The 17,730-nt window shown below is 42.2% G+C and overlaps 1 protein-coding gene across 3 annotated transcripts in view; it reads left to right on the forward strand.

The window, feature by feature from the left end:
* The window catches only part of gripap1 (GRIP1 associated protein 1), a 71,185-nt gene extending 58,768 nt beyond the window's left edge, over positions 1-12,417 (forward strand). For all 3 annotated transcript variants that reach the window (XM_046871050.1, XM_046871051.1, XM_046871052.1), the window contains 2 exons: positions 5,450-5,616; positions 11,222-12,417. In XM_046871050.1, coding sequence (XP_046727006.1) covers positions 5,450-5,616; positions 11,222-11,296 — 242 coding nt within the window. In that variant the 3' untranslated portion in view covers positions 11,297-12,417. The remainder of the gene's footprint in view (positions 1-5,449; positions 5,617-11,221) is intronic.
* Positions 12,418-17,730: the final 5,313 nt, after the last annotated feature.

The raw sequence follows: 17,730 nt of genomic DNA on the forward strand, positions 1-17,730 counted from the left end.
GCCATGTGAGAGTTTCTCATTTTCATCTTCCAGGATATTTATAGAACGTCTAACGAGGAAAAACCCTGATGCTGCATTATCTACACTTACATTTCACCACAAGGAATCTGTGTCCATGCTCTTCAGCCATGTCTTATAGTCCTTATAGAGCCGACAAATCCCTTCTCTTGCTAGCACATGAAGGAGAACGCGCAGGTTTCACTTCCATTTGGGTGGAAGTGGGTGCTCTATACTCGTAGGTGGCAGTCGGTGGTTTAGTGGGTGGTTTATACTTGTGGGTGGTTTATTCTTCGTGGGTTGTTTATACTAGTGGGGGGGGTTATACTCGTGGGTGGTTTGTATATATCGTGGGTGGTTTTTACTCGTGGGTGGGAGTGGGTGGTTTATACTCGTGGGTGGGAGTGGGTGGTTTGTATATATTGTGGGTGGTTTATAGTCAGATACACATCTGTGTCAAATTATATCCATTTAAGCGCAGAAACAGCACTCACACGGGTGTGAGATTGTAAAAATTCGCCCACAGGAAGCAGTGCATTTGTGGCTTTAAAGTGCTATGTGGCATGGGGGAGTGGGACAACAGATCCAGCGAGAGCATTCGGAGCATACGCAATTATTACTAGATTTTTTTGCATGAGCCATTTTGAGGATTAAATAGGAAATGGAGTTCGTTAGTAATTGTGTCTCATTTACACTGATACGTTTGAGTATATATACAGTACGGCACATGTTCATTACAGCAGCAGTGTCTTACATCCTACCTGCCATGGTGACGGTTTTGTGAGGGGAAAAAAATGATATTGTGAATACTAGTAATGTTATGTATGTCTAAAATAATTGTAAATTGTCTGTGATGTGTTATCAGGAGATCAGTCTTCCTTGACCTGTGTTTAACCTTTGAGGAAAGCGACCAATTTGATTTGTCATTTTTATGGAATCTCTTCCTGTAATCTTCTGGCCTGTAAACACCAGATAAAGAACAGATAGCAGACATGTGTAACTGTGAAGAAAGCTCAGACGGATGAAGAATTGACAGAAAAAGATATTAAAAAGGCATTTTGGAGAGGAACCACGAATGGTTACTTTAGTCCGTATAGTGTACATTAGATACGGCTGGAGATGCACATCCTTAAGGGATGCGATAGAGATCTTTATTCGATTTCGAGTTTATGCGCCTCAGGAGTCGTGAACTGACCTTGAAACTCTCCAGTCACCCAGATAGAGTGATATTGGAGATATCCAGATCGAACTGATAACTTTTGCCCTTGACACGTGTGGCAAGCGCTCCAGAGCTTTCAGGTAAAACTACACTGGAACATCTGAAAAGCATCAGCGCTCCTCTGATGAAATGGACTGAAATTCCGCCTCTTCTGGTCTCGCGTTGTTTATTCGCCGTATTTAATCATTTACAGCTTTAATCCCGTTTATGGACTTCTCCCCGCCCCTCCGTAACAGACCCCAAGCTGTTGCGTGTTATGGATTTGATTAATACGTCGATAATCCGCTGTCTGTTTTTAAAATGTTGTAGGTGAACAGACGTGCGTAGTTCAGTCTTTCCCTGCACTCGCCCTGTTCTCGTACCGGAGACTAATGGACTGTATATTAATGGGCCTGCTGGAGAAATCGCTCGCAGGATCATCTTTAGTCTTGTTTATTTTTCATTGCTGCTCTCTGCAAGATGATGCACATTAAGAAAAGCAATTTGTGCCTCAGAATTAATTGGGCTTGTTTCCTGAGTTTGCTTTGTAAGCATCGCTTTACATATCTCAAGGAGCGCAGGTGCAGTAGAGCTGCAGCGTGGACGTGGAGGACGCGGAGTATCTTCTCGTTTCCTTTCTCGCTGCAACGGATATTAATTCACTTCAATTTCGTTTTATTTATAGAGAGCTTTTAACGACGCACGTGGTCTCAAAGCAGCATTACACACGTACAGCGGCAATAAAACAACGAGTTTGTTCCTTATAACTGTACGTTTCTCCCTAATGAGCGAACCAGTGGTGACTGTGGTGTAGGAGACACTCCCTAAAACTTCATGAGGAAGAAACCGTGAGAGGAACCAGACTTGAAAGCGATTCTGATCCTCAACACCGAATGTTAAGGTGTGCAGCGAAAAAATGCAAACTGTGGTCCTGAGCACATTGTAGCAGACTGTTGATATTAATTACAGTCCAAATCTTTAGATGTGTAGATTCATAGATCTTCAGGATGTTGATTTGGAAACATTTCATTGGGAGCCGGTGTAGACCGATTAAAATGGGTCACCAGGGGTGATGTGATGTCATATTTTCTGGTTCTGGTAGGAACTCTTGCTGTTGCATTCTGGACTAACTGATATTATACACTATATGGAAAAAAGGTTTGTGGATCATAAGATTGATATGAGCTTTTTGACCATCCCGTTCTTCATTTAGTTCCTATTTGCTGTTTGCTCTGATCTTCTGGGAAGGTGTTCCACTAGATTTCTGTTATAAGGGTGTTGGTGAAATCAGGTACTGGTGTAGGTGAGGTGAGGAGGCCTGGGTTGCAGTCAACCTGAAAAATTCAATTATGTTTAATAGGGTTGAGGTCAGAGCCCTATAGCTGGAGATCTTCTCAAACCCATGTAAATCAAATCTTCATGGAGCTGGGGTTGTGTGCAGGGTCAGTGGTTACGATGTTGGACTTCTGATCAGAAGGTCATGAGTTCAAATCCTAAGTGTAAAAATGAGATAATTGTAAGTCGCTTTGTATGAAGGCGTCTGCCAAATACCATAAATGTACAGTGAACTGTGATGGATGAAGAACACAAACCATGAAGTAGAGATCCAGTCAGTAAAATGTGACTCCAGTATACTTAAGTATCCAAAGTAGTGATTTATTATAACTATAATGTTCATATTATCATTTTTATCACAAGATTCTTTATTTAATCACTTTAACGTGTAAAGACTCGAATGTGACTCTCAGCACACTGATCTATTAATAGAATGATATTAATGACTCAAACACTGATTGATTTCTATTACAATCATCATGAACCCAAAACCTTCTTCAAAACAATCCCGTAAATAAATCCACGTGTGTTGTGTCGAGTTCGAGTCTGGAGTTTCTTCATCATTTATTCCTCTCTATGTTCTGCTTGATGTTGAACTGATGCTGAACTGTATGTTGGTAATCGTACTTCCTTAATGTTCAACGCTAAATTTAATGCATCTGCATCCAGAGACGTTCTATACAATCATGTGCCTCCAACTGTTTGGGGAAGAACCACATATGGCTGGTAAATTCAAGTGCCCCAATAGTTTTCTCCTTAATGATTCTCATAAAACAAATCAAAACCCCTGAGTCAATTAATCAAATGATTATTTTCCCAGATCAGAACATCCCAAGTCAAGTTTCCTTTCTCACTTCATGTACAGTCGCTTTCCCACCGAGTGTCTGAGTGATCCAAATATGGCTTTGTGCTTTGTTTGATTATTTGGATTACACCGTATCCAACTCTAATAGTTTAACCATGTAAGGTCTCCTGTAATGCTGCATTTGAAAATATTTGCATTGCTTTCCTGACCTGATCCTGTTCTGAGAATCCCATCGGCCTTGGAGCAGCGACTTCACACAGCAGACTTGTGCTACATTTTCTTCTTCTTTTTTTTTAAGGAAAAGAACTCTTTTCCCGGCATCGACACTGAACGTTTTACATTTTTCAGAAGTTTCCAGACGACCCGTCTGATGTAAACACATTTGATGTAGTCTCGCTTATTGAACGGATCCCACATGTCACGTCTGTAGAGCCTAATGGCTTTAGCGAGTCTTATCTAAAAGTCTGCTAGAGTGTGTCTTCGCTCTTCACTTTCTAATGGCACAGAAAGTTCTTCAGCTTTTGATAAATGTTCTTGATGTGCGACCAGTGATAATTCTAATGTGGCCTAATGAAAGGTCTAATGCTTTGCTTTCTGTACAATTAGTTTCACTTGGATGGCTGTAATCTTGAGAGAATAGAGATACTGGGAATCCAGGCCATGCTTTTTCTAGTCCAACTTTACTGTATCATATGGGTGAGCGATATGACCTCCAAAAGGCATACATTTACAGAATTATATTTTAAACAAAATCATAATTTTTATTTATTTTTTTCTTCATTTTGTACATATTCAAGTTAGTACCCACTAGCACCCCCTTTGGTCGAGTATTACAGCTTGTAAACGCTTTTGTAGCAGCAGAGTCTTTCAGTTCTTGTTTGATAGATTTTCACCCATTCTGCCTTACAACAGTCTTCCAGTTTCCTGCACCGTCCTGCGTGCAATTCTGATTTGAGGTCCATCCACAGATTTTTAATGCTGTTTAGGTCAGGAGACGGTGAGGGCCATGCCAAAGCCTTTAGCTTGCATCTCTTGAGGTGATGGATGAATGGATGGAGAGAAAGAGAGATCTTCCCTCTACCTGTGAGACGTTCCCGGTGCTATTGGCTCCAATACCAACCCCAAAGCATGATCAATCCACCCACATGCTTAAAAGTTGAACTGGTTGTGTTCTAATGGAATTCTCTGCCCCTTGTTCTCCTGACATACATTTACTCATTGTGGTCATAGAGTTTTATTTTAACCTCATCAGTCCACAGGACTTTTTCTCAGAATTATCAGGCTTGTGTAAATGTTCTTTTGCGAAATTCAGACGCTGACTTGTGGTGAGGACAAAGTGGTTTTCTTCTGATGACCCTTCCATGAAGGCCATATTTGCTTTGAAATTTGCATCACCTAGCCTGGTGATAACATGAACAAGCCATGACCCTAACCGGCTGATTAAGGTCTAAAATCCTGCTCAAATTTATCCGAGAGCTCAAGTCTTCTGGATTCTACAATCTTTTTAATTTTATTTTTTGCAGGGTGCTGCTTTCCCCTTTTCACTCTAAAGTTGTAGAAAACAACAGCACTACACTGCTGTTGCTTAAAATATTGCAAGAGAGTGTATGTTGGTGAACTTTATGCCTTCTGGAGATCATCTCATCTCCCACTTACTTAACTGTTCACATGAACAGAGATTTTGACCACGGGTGCACAAACCTTTGCCATGCTACTGTACAAGGCCTCAAATGATGTCTCTGATGGTAAATTAGCTGAATTTACTGACTTAATAGAGAAATAAAAAAAATCTTAAATCCTAATAATCTTGCGCAATCTGCTCTCGCATTGTGTTTTATACCGAAATTAAGATCAATATGATTTTTATGGATAGAAATTAAATTGTAAGTTTTGACTAATTTAGGATTTTTGCAGTGTTGATGCTGAGACCTTTTGGGTTTTTTTATTGAATTATCGAATTAATACCTGAGCAGTTGAGGGTCATGGGTTTCGCTCCGGTTCCATCTTAGTGATATTTGGATTTGAACTCGATCTGAAGTCACTTGACTTGAGCTCCAATTTACCGCTTTTCTCCGAGTTGTTCACACTTTTCAATCTCTTTTGCTGTCTCACAGATGGAGGAGCAGCTACATCTCATGCTGGTCACCAAGGAGAACGGGGAGGTTTGGGCTCAGTGCTCAGGGATCTGGTCAAACCTGGAGACGAGAACCTGCGGGAGATGAACAAGAAGCTGCAGAACATGCTGGAAGAGCAACTCACCAAGAACATGCATCTTCAGAAGGTGAGGAGTGATGGTGGATGTTGAGACACATGAAGACATCCTTATGAAAAATCATTATTGCAATAAATAAATATAATGCGGTATGTAGCATATGCTATATAGACAAAAAGTATTGGGACACCTGACTTTTCCAGCTACATGTGATTCTTCACACATAGCGAAGGCACATGATTGTGTAGGACATCTCTAGATGGTTCCAGCATGACGGTGCATCTGTGCACAAAGCCATCGTCATGGAGATATGCTTTCCAGAGTGTTGGATTGGAAGATCTACATCAGTACCTGGCATTACTAACACCCCTGTGGCTGAACGAATCTTCACAAATCTCCACAAGCACACTCTGAAATCTAGTGGAACATCTTCCAAAAAGAGTGGAAGGTATTAGTCAAGCATTTGGAGACTAAATGTGGAATGTTCAGGAAGCAGCACATACCAAACTTAGTCAGGTGTCCTCAAAAAATTAATAAACTGAATAATTTAAAAAAATTATAATAATCTGAGCAGATACGAACGTACCACCTAAGGAGATGTCAAATCTGCATGCTAAAGGAGAAAGATTGGATGAGGTGTGAGATGTGGAATGCTCCTGGTTAGAGATTTCACGGATATTTCTCATGTTTTCATCCATGGGTGAGACTTTAACAGTACGTGGAAGGACACCTGATGGTCCTTAGAAATATTGATCATGATGTCAGAAGTGTATGTGGGACCTGAATAGACCTGAAACGAGTTCTACATTTAGAACGTCTCCGTGGGCAGCCGTCTTAGGAATGACCTGTTTTAGATCATTGTATTAGTATTTTTATTTGTTGCTTCCAGAGTCAAATCCATGTAGATCTGAATCTAAACAAACATGACTCCGGTGCTAATCAGCTGCATAAACTCTCAGCATGATGGGATGCAGGAGGATTGTGTGCAGAGCTCGTTCTGACAGGGTGCTCAGCAGTGTGTGTGTGTGTGTGTGTGTGTGTGTGTGCGTGGAGGCGGTTTGCTGTCACGACACTTTGAGACTCCACGGAAGAGAGCTTATTCATCGGCAGCCAAAAGGTGGGCGGTTATTTATTTAATTATATAAAATTTTTTACGACGAAGCGGTTAGTGGTGCAGGAATAGAAACGCCGCCCCGGGGCGCTCTGTTAGGGTGAAGTGTTTGAAGGCATTACACCATCACAGACATCAACTAATGACAATTAACCTCTGACATCATCGACGTCCACGTTTCAGGGGAATTCAGACTGGTTCTGGAGATATTGTGCCGCTATAATACAGATGTGGCATGTAATGTGTGTGTTCTTTTCTGTTTTTATGTAAGTGGTGTGTGTATGGATTTGGATGTATTTATAATGATTGTGGAGGCGTGTGTAGATTCAGTGTTGGAATATATATATATATATATATATACACACGTTAAAGAGAAGTGGACATTTTAGAGAAAACTCGAGTTGCAGAAAGAATCAAATTTTTGAGCCTATAAATAAATAGTTAATGCAGCTTACGCAACAAGTCATGGACATTGCTGTGAAGAGCATCGGTCGATCTCGAGCCGTTCGGCCCAGATCACTTTTAACGAGCGATCGCTTTTACAGGTAAGTTGGTGCACTTATTCCGTTTTTAAGCAAGAAGCGAGAATAAAATGCTGTTCGCATGCCAACCAGTAAAGTTGATGCGTTCTGACAGGAGCCTGGCTGAGACAGATAAGAATGGTTACCTTCTTCTGACCCTATAGAACATCGATGCCATGTGTCAAACTCATTTTAGGAAACGAGCCACACTTCACTTAGTCCAGAGTTCTGCAAGGCAGCCGTCCTCACACCTTCACTGTCTTGCAGAAGGATTCACGAGGGGGTGTAAAAAAAAGTTTGGAGATCCGCTCTGTTTACAGGAAAGTACTTTATTTATCTACGTTTCCACACCGTCCCCTCACACCGCCACACAGCGCCCCCAGTGTTCTTCTGGAACGTTGTCTTCTCAAATCACCTTCTGTGATCTCTGCAATGGTGTTCCATCTCCAGGAAGAGGGTCGAATCTGGTTAATAGGGTGTGTGCGGAAGTGAGATCACTTTGTTTTCCGAGAGAAACTCACACGCGAGGAGGAGCTTCTGGTGACAGCGTGCACACGTGATGGGAATAGCAACAGTCGCACAGAGGCACACTGAGTTATGAAGGTCGGTGCTCCCTGCGACCGTGCATGGAGCCTTTTGATACCTCCTCAAACGTTCTCGTAACATCACAACCTTGTACTGAAACGGATTTGTTTTGGGATTATATATCAGAATATTTTTACAATCAGAAACGCTGTTGAGATCAGCGTGTTTTTCTAATCCAATCACAAGATCCTTATAATCTAAAACACAGGATCTCAACATTAACACCTTCTGTGGGAATCGTAAAGTGTTCAGCTCCTGCACCACAGGAAGCTTTTTCACATCGAGCTTCAAGAGGCACTTATAAACGAGACGAGTGCCCTTCGGTCCACACTAGTGTTTACACATTTAAACCTGTGCATGAGTGAACCTCGTCTGAAATCCTTCTACAAGAACAACGAAAGATCCAGAGCGATGTTCAGTTACATTATATAGACAAAAGTATTGGTCTAAATAATAATTGGTATAAATGAATGGACATTTGGTGTTGAGGGTGAGGTTTCCTAAAGAGTCTGGTTCCTCCGAACCACTGGCTCACTCATTAGGGATAAACTTGTGTCATGGGGACAAAATATAGAGTTTTACAAAAACCACATTTGATTTCTATCTCTGCATGTGCACCTTCTCTTCACCATCAAAATATAGCACTGATTTTTGAAATTGAAGTGCTGATGCATCGTGGGTGTGTTTTGATGATCTCATAGAGCTCTGAGCTCATTAAAATACGCATTACGGAGATATTGCAGTAGCTCCTACTGCGATACCAAACTTACCAAACTAATGCGATACCTTTATTTAGTGAAGCTCCAGTGTGTGCGTCAGAGGATGCTGCCAGGAATAGGTCAGAATATATCCACACTGAGAGGGTGTTTCTGGTGATGAGGGGCTCAGAGATGCTCTGGATCAGTGGCAGAGTGGCGCGTCGGTGTTCCGGGAGCCCTGGGGGAGTTGTAGGTTACACAAAAGTCCTACTTTAACCTTCACAGAAGGAAACGTTAACTGAAGAAGAAGGAAGACGAGGGGAGGGGTGGTGCTTTTGGAAAATAAAAGTTTGCAGGGTTGTTCTGTAGTGTTGAGACATGCAAGATCACTTTGACCATCACCAAGGTTTTGTGTGAACATTTTGTCCTCAAAGTTGATGTCAGAAGCAGGACAAATGGGCGAGCTTAAGGTTTTGAGCGACAAATTGTGACGTCTAGACGTCTGGGTCAGAGCGTCTCCAAAACTGCAGCTCTTGTGGGATGTTCCTGGTCTGCAGTGCTCAGAATCTATCTAAAGTGCTCCAAGGAAGGAACTGTGGTCCGTGTGGTTCCGATCCAACAGACGAGCTCCTGTAGCTCAAACTGCTAAAGAAGTTCATGCTGTGGATGCTCTGGACTGTAGCAAAAGAGGAACCAACACAATATTAGGCAGGTGCTCATAATGTTCTGGCTGATCGGCGTAAGTTTGTATAGCGAGATGTTTTTTTTGCACCATTCCTTTAAAACTCGAGTTTGTTGTGTATGAAAATCCCATCAGATGAGCAGATTGTGAGAACACTCGTAATGTTCAATCATGGTTGATGTAACTGAATGTTCTCCCTGATGTGATGTTTGATATGTAGATGAACTACAGGTTATTCGCATGACTTTATGTAATGCGGCGCTGCCTCAGGATTAGCTGAGTGGATAATTGCATGAATAAACAGGTTTTCCAGTATAAGTGGCCGGGGTGGGTGTGGGTGTGGGTGTGGGTGTGTGTGTGTGTGTGTGTGTGTGTGTGTGTGTGTGTGTGTGTACATATATAAACCCCACCTGCTGGTGTGCTCTGATGTTCTTTCACATTACAAGTCCTCGGGCTATATTTTAAATCTTCAGGAGAAACTGCACTTGGAGATGTGAGGAGGTGTGTGTTGGCTGCCGCTCAGTATGTGCCAGTGTGTAGTGGTAGAAGAGGTTGAGCTTGTTAGGGGAACTGGGAACGATCGCAGAGGAGGGAAAGTTGCAGCTGATGGATCAATCGATGGACCACTGGAAAGCTCTAACTTCATTCTTTAACTCTCACACTCCATCCTCATACATCACGCTGCTTTCCAGAGGCCATCACCATCACCAATAGAATCATCTGCCTGTAAAAAATGGTTGCTATCTGATGAGTTCAACCTCAGTTCTCTCGTGTTCCTCGTCCTGTTTCCTCGAGTAACCCAGAAGCCTCATGTATATTTGCTGCCACGGAGGTTCGGCAACAAACATGTCTGCTTAATATTTGATGGTTCTACAGTGAACCGGTGGCAGATGGAGGCTGTAGTTCAGTGTGAGTTGAGGTTTCTGCTGAAGCCTGGCCTGGGAGAGCGAGACGGAGAAGAAGAGTAGGTCCGGTTACTCACATCTTTGTGCTGTTTCCTTTCTCTTTTGCTTTGTGGTGAGTAGGCAAGTCATAATAAACAGTTTGAAGATATCACAACGCTCAGCATAGAACAGTGCAGAGGTGATCAATCCTAACGTAATCTTCACTTCAATGCTGAGATTTATAGGGTTGCTGTCCATGCAAAATTTCTCTGCATGTTCTCCAGATGTCTTTCTGGTCTCCTCCAGGTTCTCTGGTTTCATTTCATTTTCCAGAAACATACAAGTATATTCTATAATATACGCTTTATGGACACTTCTCCAGCCGTATGTGTTTTTTTCTCCAAAAATCATCTCAATATTAGAGGCACACAATTGGATAGAATGTCTTTGGATGCTGTAGAATGAAATTTTCCCTTTGTTTTTTTTAACTACGAGACCAAACCTGTTCCAGCATGTGCACAAAGCTAGCTCCTTCAAGTTATGCTTTCTATTGGTTGCAGTAGAAGGTCTACTTTATAGCTCTGCCCTCAAATCTGATGGACATCCTTGTGGCTGAATAAATCTCCACAAACACACTCCAACATCTAGAACATCTAATAACAGCAAATAAGGACTAAGTGTGAAATCGGGTCTCCAAAAAACACCATCAAGTGTCCACAAACGTTTGTCCAGATAGCATGTATTAAATATTGACATCTTGCCATCCTTTCTGGTAATTCTTGAGATTCTTAGGAATTCTTAGTCACATCAGAGTTTATTATTCGATGCCAAACAAACCTAATGAGGTCCGAGTGATGTTTTTCCGTCTTAATTGCAGAGTGGAAAAGAGGAATAAAATATTGTACTCAAGTAAAATAACTGTTTCTTCAGTGAAATTGTCCTTAGAAATAAGTAAAGTTAAAAATCTAAAAGTAAAAAGTAGCTCATTTAAAATGTGCTCCGAGTAAAATTTACCGAGTTATGATCATTTAGAGAAAACCGCAAACCGCGCACGCACGCTGTAAACAGAGCGTTCTGATAAGTTTACTGCATTTCTTCTCCACCCATCAATCAATCAGTCCAGACCAGAGTATTTTACGTGCACGTGTTCTGTCCCTGTTTCACGACTTACGGGGTTCTGTTCTCTTTTGCAGGACCTGGAGATGTTATCTCAGGAGATCGTGCGTTTGAGTAAAGGCACCGATCCTGATCCCAAGACCACGGGTTAATATAGAATAAAAGGACCATGCTGCACCTCTCCAGCCGAACGGCCGGTGGCTACAGAGGGATGCTGCATCTTCATGACACACAGACCGAAGACTGGATGGAAACATACGTCCGCGCAGAGGAGGAATGTGTGCGTGATCGCTCGCAAGTCCTCCGCTGCTGAATGTACTTAACACTGTAACACTTTACGTCTTTTTTTTTCCCTCTCTCTCTCTCTCTCTCTCTCTCCTTTATGACGCTACAAAGAGCAGCTTCATAGCTTCCACAGAAACGCTTTTACGTCCCCAAACCCCGACCAGGAGGGAGGGAGGTTCTCCTTTATATGGACGAGCAGCTTCCTGTTCGTGTCACGTGTAAATATGAAAATAGACGTAAAAACGAGGCGTATATTAGTTCCGGATGGTTATTATGGGATGTATAGTAATAGCAGGCGGGGTTCATTACGTCTTACCGTTTACAGACACGTGAGCTCACGTAATAAGGGCCGATAATTGCTGGAGCGTTTTTGCACGTCTATGAAGTAAACCGACCCACAGCCCCGTGCCGATTTCTCAGTAACCTCCCACCCATCGCTTCTCCGCCTCGCCGCCGCTCGTCCTTTGATCCGCGTTTCGTCTCGCGGGAGAGTCCTCACTATTCTCAGCCAGATCAAACGTTAAGACGCCATTCCGCTTCCACGTCTCAAAGCTTGTGAACGGAACAGACATTTTCTGTGGAATCGATCTTTTTTTGTTTGTTTGCGGGACACTACAGTGCGGTTTGAGCCGAGCTCAACGTTACGCTCTTTTAAAAGAATTGCGACTGCGGCAGGTTTTCCTGCGTATGTCCACGTCTTTCTCGCTTGCGTCGGCGTCTTCGGCGACACGTTTCTTATTTTGCTCATTCTATTTAAACACGTCGATTCCTTGTGAATTGTTTTTCTTTTACTCACTAAAATCATGAAAAAAAAACTAAAAAAAGAAGCAATGCTGTGAGGAGGGTCTTTTTTTTTTTTTCTTTTTTTTTTTTACAGTATATCAGAGAAACACTGCTGCAACTTTTCTCCTCCGTCTCTGTCCACTGCATGTTCTACTCCGTGTCCTCAAAACCCATCTGAATAGTAAAAAAGTTTGTGGACACCTGACCATAAGATTGCTATGTGCTTCTTTTTGAACATCTCACTCCATTTAGTCCCCGTTTGTGTTTATAATAACCTCCACACCCTCTTCTGGGAAGATGTTCCACTAGATTTCTGCTCATTCAGAAACAAAAGTGTTTAAGTGAGGCACTGACGTAGGTCAGGTGAGGAGGCATGGGGGGGTCCAGTTGAAAAAAGAAAAAAGGGAAAATTTATCCTAATAAAGCAGGAGATCAGCATGAGATCTTCCACTCCAACCCATGTAAAGCAGATCTTCATGGAGCTTGTGCACAAGGGCGTTATCATGGGTTTGGGTTTTCTAGTTCCAAAGACGTGTACCTCCAACTTTGTGGGAACATTTTTGTGGACTGAAAAATCCGTATGGCTGGAAAAGTCAGGTGTCCCAATACTTTTGTCGAGGTGCAGTAGATGGAGAGGATGGTGAGAAAAGCCCACCAGAGCGTTCCTTTCAAAGGTCCAGTGAATAAGTGGAAGTGGGTGTGTGTGATGTTTAGAGGTAAATCTGCTTGTGTTCCTGTGCGACTGTATAGTTAAGACGGATTTGTTCACTTGTTGATTGTAATACAATTAAAGCAATCACTAATGTTATATGTTTAATATCAGGTGCTTAAAAAAGACACCCCTAATTGACTTTTATTCTCTTATTTGATTTGTTTATACATACATCATAATAATAATAATAATAATAATAATGATGATAATTTGCATGTTGTGTAATATTTTTTAGCATTTCTTCCTCGGACACTATATAAAACAGCGTAACGGTGAACGGTGCGATGACCAGCAGGTTCGCTGTGAGGACCTTCACCTCGTTTCAGTCTCAAAGAAAAGTTTTTTTTTTCTTTTCTTTTCTTTACAGTCAATATCTGTCGACTCAGCGCAGCAGGAGCATCACTGCTCATTAGGAACATCACCAGGCTGATGTTTGTTTGTTTTTCCCTCCTCAGACTTTCTTGTTATTTATTCATCCGTGTTTGTCAGCTGTCATGTTCGGCGAGGAGCCTGATTTCTTGACGTCACGCAGCGTTAATAAAGAATGGCTGGAAACAAATGTTCCCCCTGAACACGTTTAATTCAAGCTGGTGATTGTTTACAGTGTCGGATCTACACCTCGAGTCGTTCAGGGTGACGCCAACCAAGCGTCTGGAATGAGAAATGTATCACTACAACGTTACAGTGTGTGTTACCCAACACACACACACACACACAGTACTCAGATACCATGCGTGCATTACCTGAGATGTTCATGTTTCACTCCAGCTTTCCAAAAGATGAAAGGGATGGAGGTGAGTCTCGACCACACACACTTAGTTTAGAGACAAGAAAGTACTTTATTTATCTCCGTCTCCACACCATCACCTTCAAAATCGCCCCCTTGCACAGTAATACAGTGTTCTTCTGGAACGTGTCCTGGAAGTCTTCTTTTCGAAGTGTCTGAAGTTCCCTTTGCTATTCCTGCCGAATCTCCGCAACAGGGTCAAAACAGCGAGCCGTATCTCCATCTTCAGGAAAAGGGCGAAGTCCTCAGGAGTGAAATCTGCCGTGTAGTGGGGGTGCTGAAGTGAGATCGTGGTGTTTCACGTGTGAGGAGGAGCTCGGTGACAGGGTGCACACGTGGTCAGAACAGCTCCCGATCTGCACAGAATGACGATGTGTTTTTCCACACTGACTCGTGAAGTTTGGTGCTCCCTGTGACTGTGCGTGCAGCCTTGTGCCACCATCTGGCACTACATTATCTTGTTGTTTTGTTTTTTTTTCTTCAGGTGTTCATTCAACCAGCCACATCAGTGAGACATGCAGGGAATTCGGGAATACACTTTATTCACAAACGTTTGTGGAACCTGGGCATAAGATCACTATGTGAACATCCTGGTTCACATCTAGTCTCTCTTTGCGGTTATAAAAACCTCTGTGATGGTTTTCTGAATGGTTTTTGTGGAGATTGCTAACCGTTATGGTCGAGTGAAAGTCCAGCACTGATGTAGGTGAGAAGGTGAGGAGGCCTGGGGTGCAGTCAACATTCATGAAAATTAATTCCAAAGGTGTTCACTATGTTCTATAGCAGAAGATCTTCATGGAGCTGACTTTGTACACGTCATGCTGGAACAGGATTGGGTCTCCTAGTTTTTTTAGCACATCCAAAAACCTACCAAAATGCATCGAACCAATCTTATGGTCAGGTGTTTTCCCATATAGTGTATGATTACATTTTTCTTTTAGAATTGGACACACCAGGCATCTTCATGTGGGAGGCCTAAGAACAGATTTACTCTCAGTTCAAAAGACACAAACTGTGGAATCAGTCTAAATCCATCAGCTCATTTGAACCATGCAGACATGTACTTGGGAGGAAACTGAAGAGAAAAAAGCCCATGAAACCAGCAGGAACTTACAAAACAGATGCAAACCTTATTGATTTTCAGAGACGTTCCAGTATTTCCAGGCTAGAAAAATACTGTGTTCAGTGTTTTCACATGAACGTCTTCAGAGTGTTTCTCATGACTGTGAGAGATGAAGAGAAAAACTGCTGATTGGCACTGACATCTGGTGAAGGTGTCGTATCCTACGCCTCGTAGCTTCTCCGATTCTGCCAAGTTCATGTTTTATGCTGTTTCTTAAAGATCTAAAAAATCATTGTATTTGTTTAGCTTTAGTTTCATTTAGAGCAAACACACACACACACACACACACACCGGGTCAGAGCATCTCCAAATCTGCAGCTCATGTGGGGTTTTGTCAGATCTTCATTAATTCACTGCCTCATAATCAACTGCAGCCATAATAACATTAAACTCAATACATTTCCGAGTGTTTGCATCTGGTGTACCATACGGTGAATTTCATAAACGGTTTAAAGCACAAGATGAATTTGATGATCTGGAGAAGAAAATGAGAACATGAGACACAATGAGACATAATTCATTATAATAAATGTAATCTGGTGGCATTACTTTATCATCATGTTTGATTCAGAGCAGCAGAATCATAGATAAAATGTGTTCCTTAAAGTTGGGAAGTGATCGTGTTAAAAGGTAATATTCCAAAGCCATTACACCTTTTTAATGCTCTCCACTGCCCTCCTTCACCTCCACATCCTGCACCAACGTCCTGATCTAAAAACTGCATTCATTATTCTACTTTATATAAATTAAGCAAAATACAAACAATTTAAATGCATTTACTTCTCATGTGCTGTCACAATGAGCTCCACTCTTCTGGGAAGATGTTCCACTAGATTTTGTGTGTTAGTAAAGTCAGGTAGTGATGTAGGTGAGAAGGTGAGGAGGTTCCTGGGGTCAGTTCACATTCATCCTAAAGGTGTTCAATAGGGTTTAATAGCTGTAGAACAGAAGATCTTCTACTCCATATCTTCATTCAGATGGCTTTGTGCACAGGTTTGGCTCTCCTGGTTTAAGTAACGGAAGAATGTCATGCTACCTCATCCGAATATGTTCCACACAATTGTGTGTCTCCGAGTTTGGGTCAGGAACAACATATGGCTGGAAAAGTCCAGTGTCCCGATACTACTGTGTAAATTCAACTCGAATCAGAGAGACTCTAGTCCATTTGCAGTTAATTGGGGCAATCTGATAGCACATGTTCATGTGGGTTTAGCTAATTGGTTTTCCTGTATACTATATTTCACGCCCTCAGGGATCGCCAGAGGTCCTAAGGTGAGTGTAATGTTTCTACGACGTCGAGCTGGAATGGAGATATCAGTGAACTCGGGCATTCGAGTTAATTAAGCTGACACTTTAGCACCCTTTCAAATCTGCTGCTTAATTAAAGGCGGCACACGAGCGTCTGCTGCCGGACCTCCACGCCTCTGTAATTACACTCATCCAGTCTGAGATGGTTCACAGCGTTTCACATCCTTTTTAGCAGTTTAGTCGTTTATTTTGGTGGTATATTACACCTGAGGTCTTCAGATTGGGAGGACTCGCTCAGATCAGTGTGACGGTCGAGTCTTTTTGAGATCCGACGTTCATCCCTGCCTCCATCCCAGTGTTGTTATTTTTATATACAGTAACATAACAAACCATGCGGCATCACATACTGGCATTAGCAAGCGGAGTCCAGATGAGGATGCAACATTAAAATCTTACGCGAAAATGTAAATATTGAAATTTAGTCGTATCGCTGTAGTCGTCATAAGATCGTAAAAGTTGAGCTCCGGGACGACGTGGACTAATAATTTTTATTCTAATTACATTTTTGAGCTCAATCATGTCAGATTTATACTAAAAGCACTCAGCACTATACTCAGTTACCCAGCAGCCCATGCATTTACATTTACGCCTTTTGGTCAGGGCCCTAATCCAGATTTATCTCAGTTATACAGAGCAGGTAAGGGTTAAGGGCCTTGCTCAAGGGCCCGGCAGTAGTCGTCTGGCGGTGCCATGAGCATTTGCTTGGAAGGGGAGGTGGAAGCTTGGTGGTTAAAGCATTGGCCCTTAGATCAGAAGGTTATGAGTTCAAATCCTAGCACCACAGAGCTAAGGCTCTTAACCTTCACCAGCTCAGCTGTAAGATGCTCTGGATAATCACACGCCTAATCTTTTTCTTCTTTCCCCTAATATCACACCTGTAGAAGTTTCAGTGTATGTACAGCTTTTGTTGACGCTGTTGTCTGGTTTTTGGTTGGTATGTATCTCAGTGTAGTTCCGGGTGTTTGAGAAGTTTTGCTCCATGGAGTTTTTATTTATACCATTGGTTTTAATGAATGAGGAAACACACCACGTCTTTTTTCCTCTTCTCGTGAGCTCAGCTCGTGATGCCGCCGTCCATCTGCGTGTTTCATTCATAAGTAATGCAATCTGCTGAATAAACTCTCCTCCTCTTCCTCCTCACATCGCACACTCGTCCTCCAGACCTGCCCGGCTCGGAGGTAAATATTTCATGCTGAGGAGATTATATTTAGCCGGGTGTGGACACAGAGCTGCCCACGTTAGGTTCTCCGAGACAGTCAGGATTGATGAAGTATGTGGGACACCTCGTGCTCCAGGTTTCACACTTAATTGTACGGTTATTATTTGTCTTATTAGTATTTGTTCTCATGAAAAAGTTCTGAAGACCTTACCAAAGACCTGACTTTTCCAACACAAAATTGTATAAGACGTCTTTATTTTAAGTAACATGATTTTCTTTTCCTTGAACTAGAAAAACCAAAACCTGTTCCAGCATGACAATGAACAAAGCCAGGTCTATGAAGATCTGCTTTCCATGGTTTGGAGTGGAAGCTCTCTAAACTCTACTGAACAACTTTGGAATGAAGTCTTTCACTCCCCACTAATCTCC

This window comes from Silurus meridionalis, chromosome 17, assembly GCF_014805685.1.
Source record: "Silurus meridionalis isolate SWU-2019-XX chromosome 17, ASM1480568v1, whole genome shotgun sequence".
NCBI lineage: Eukaryota > Metazoa > Chordata > Actinopteri > Siluriformes > Siluridae > Silurus > Silurus meridionalis.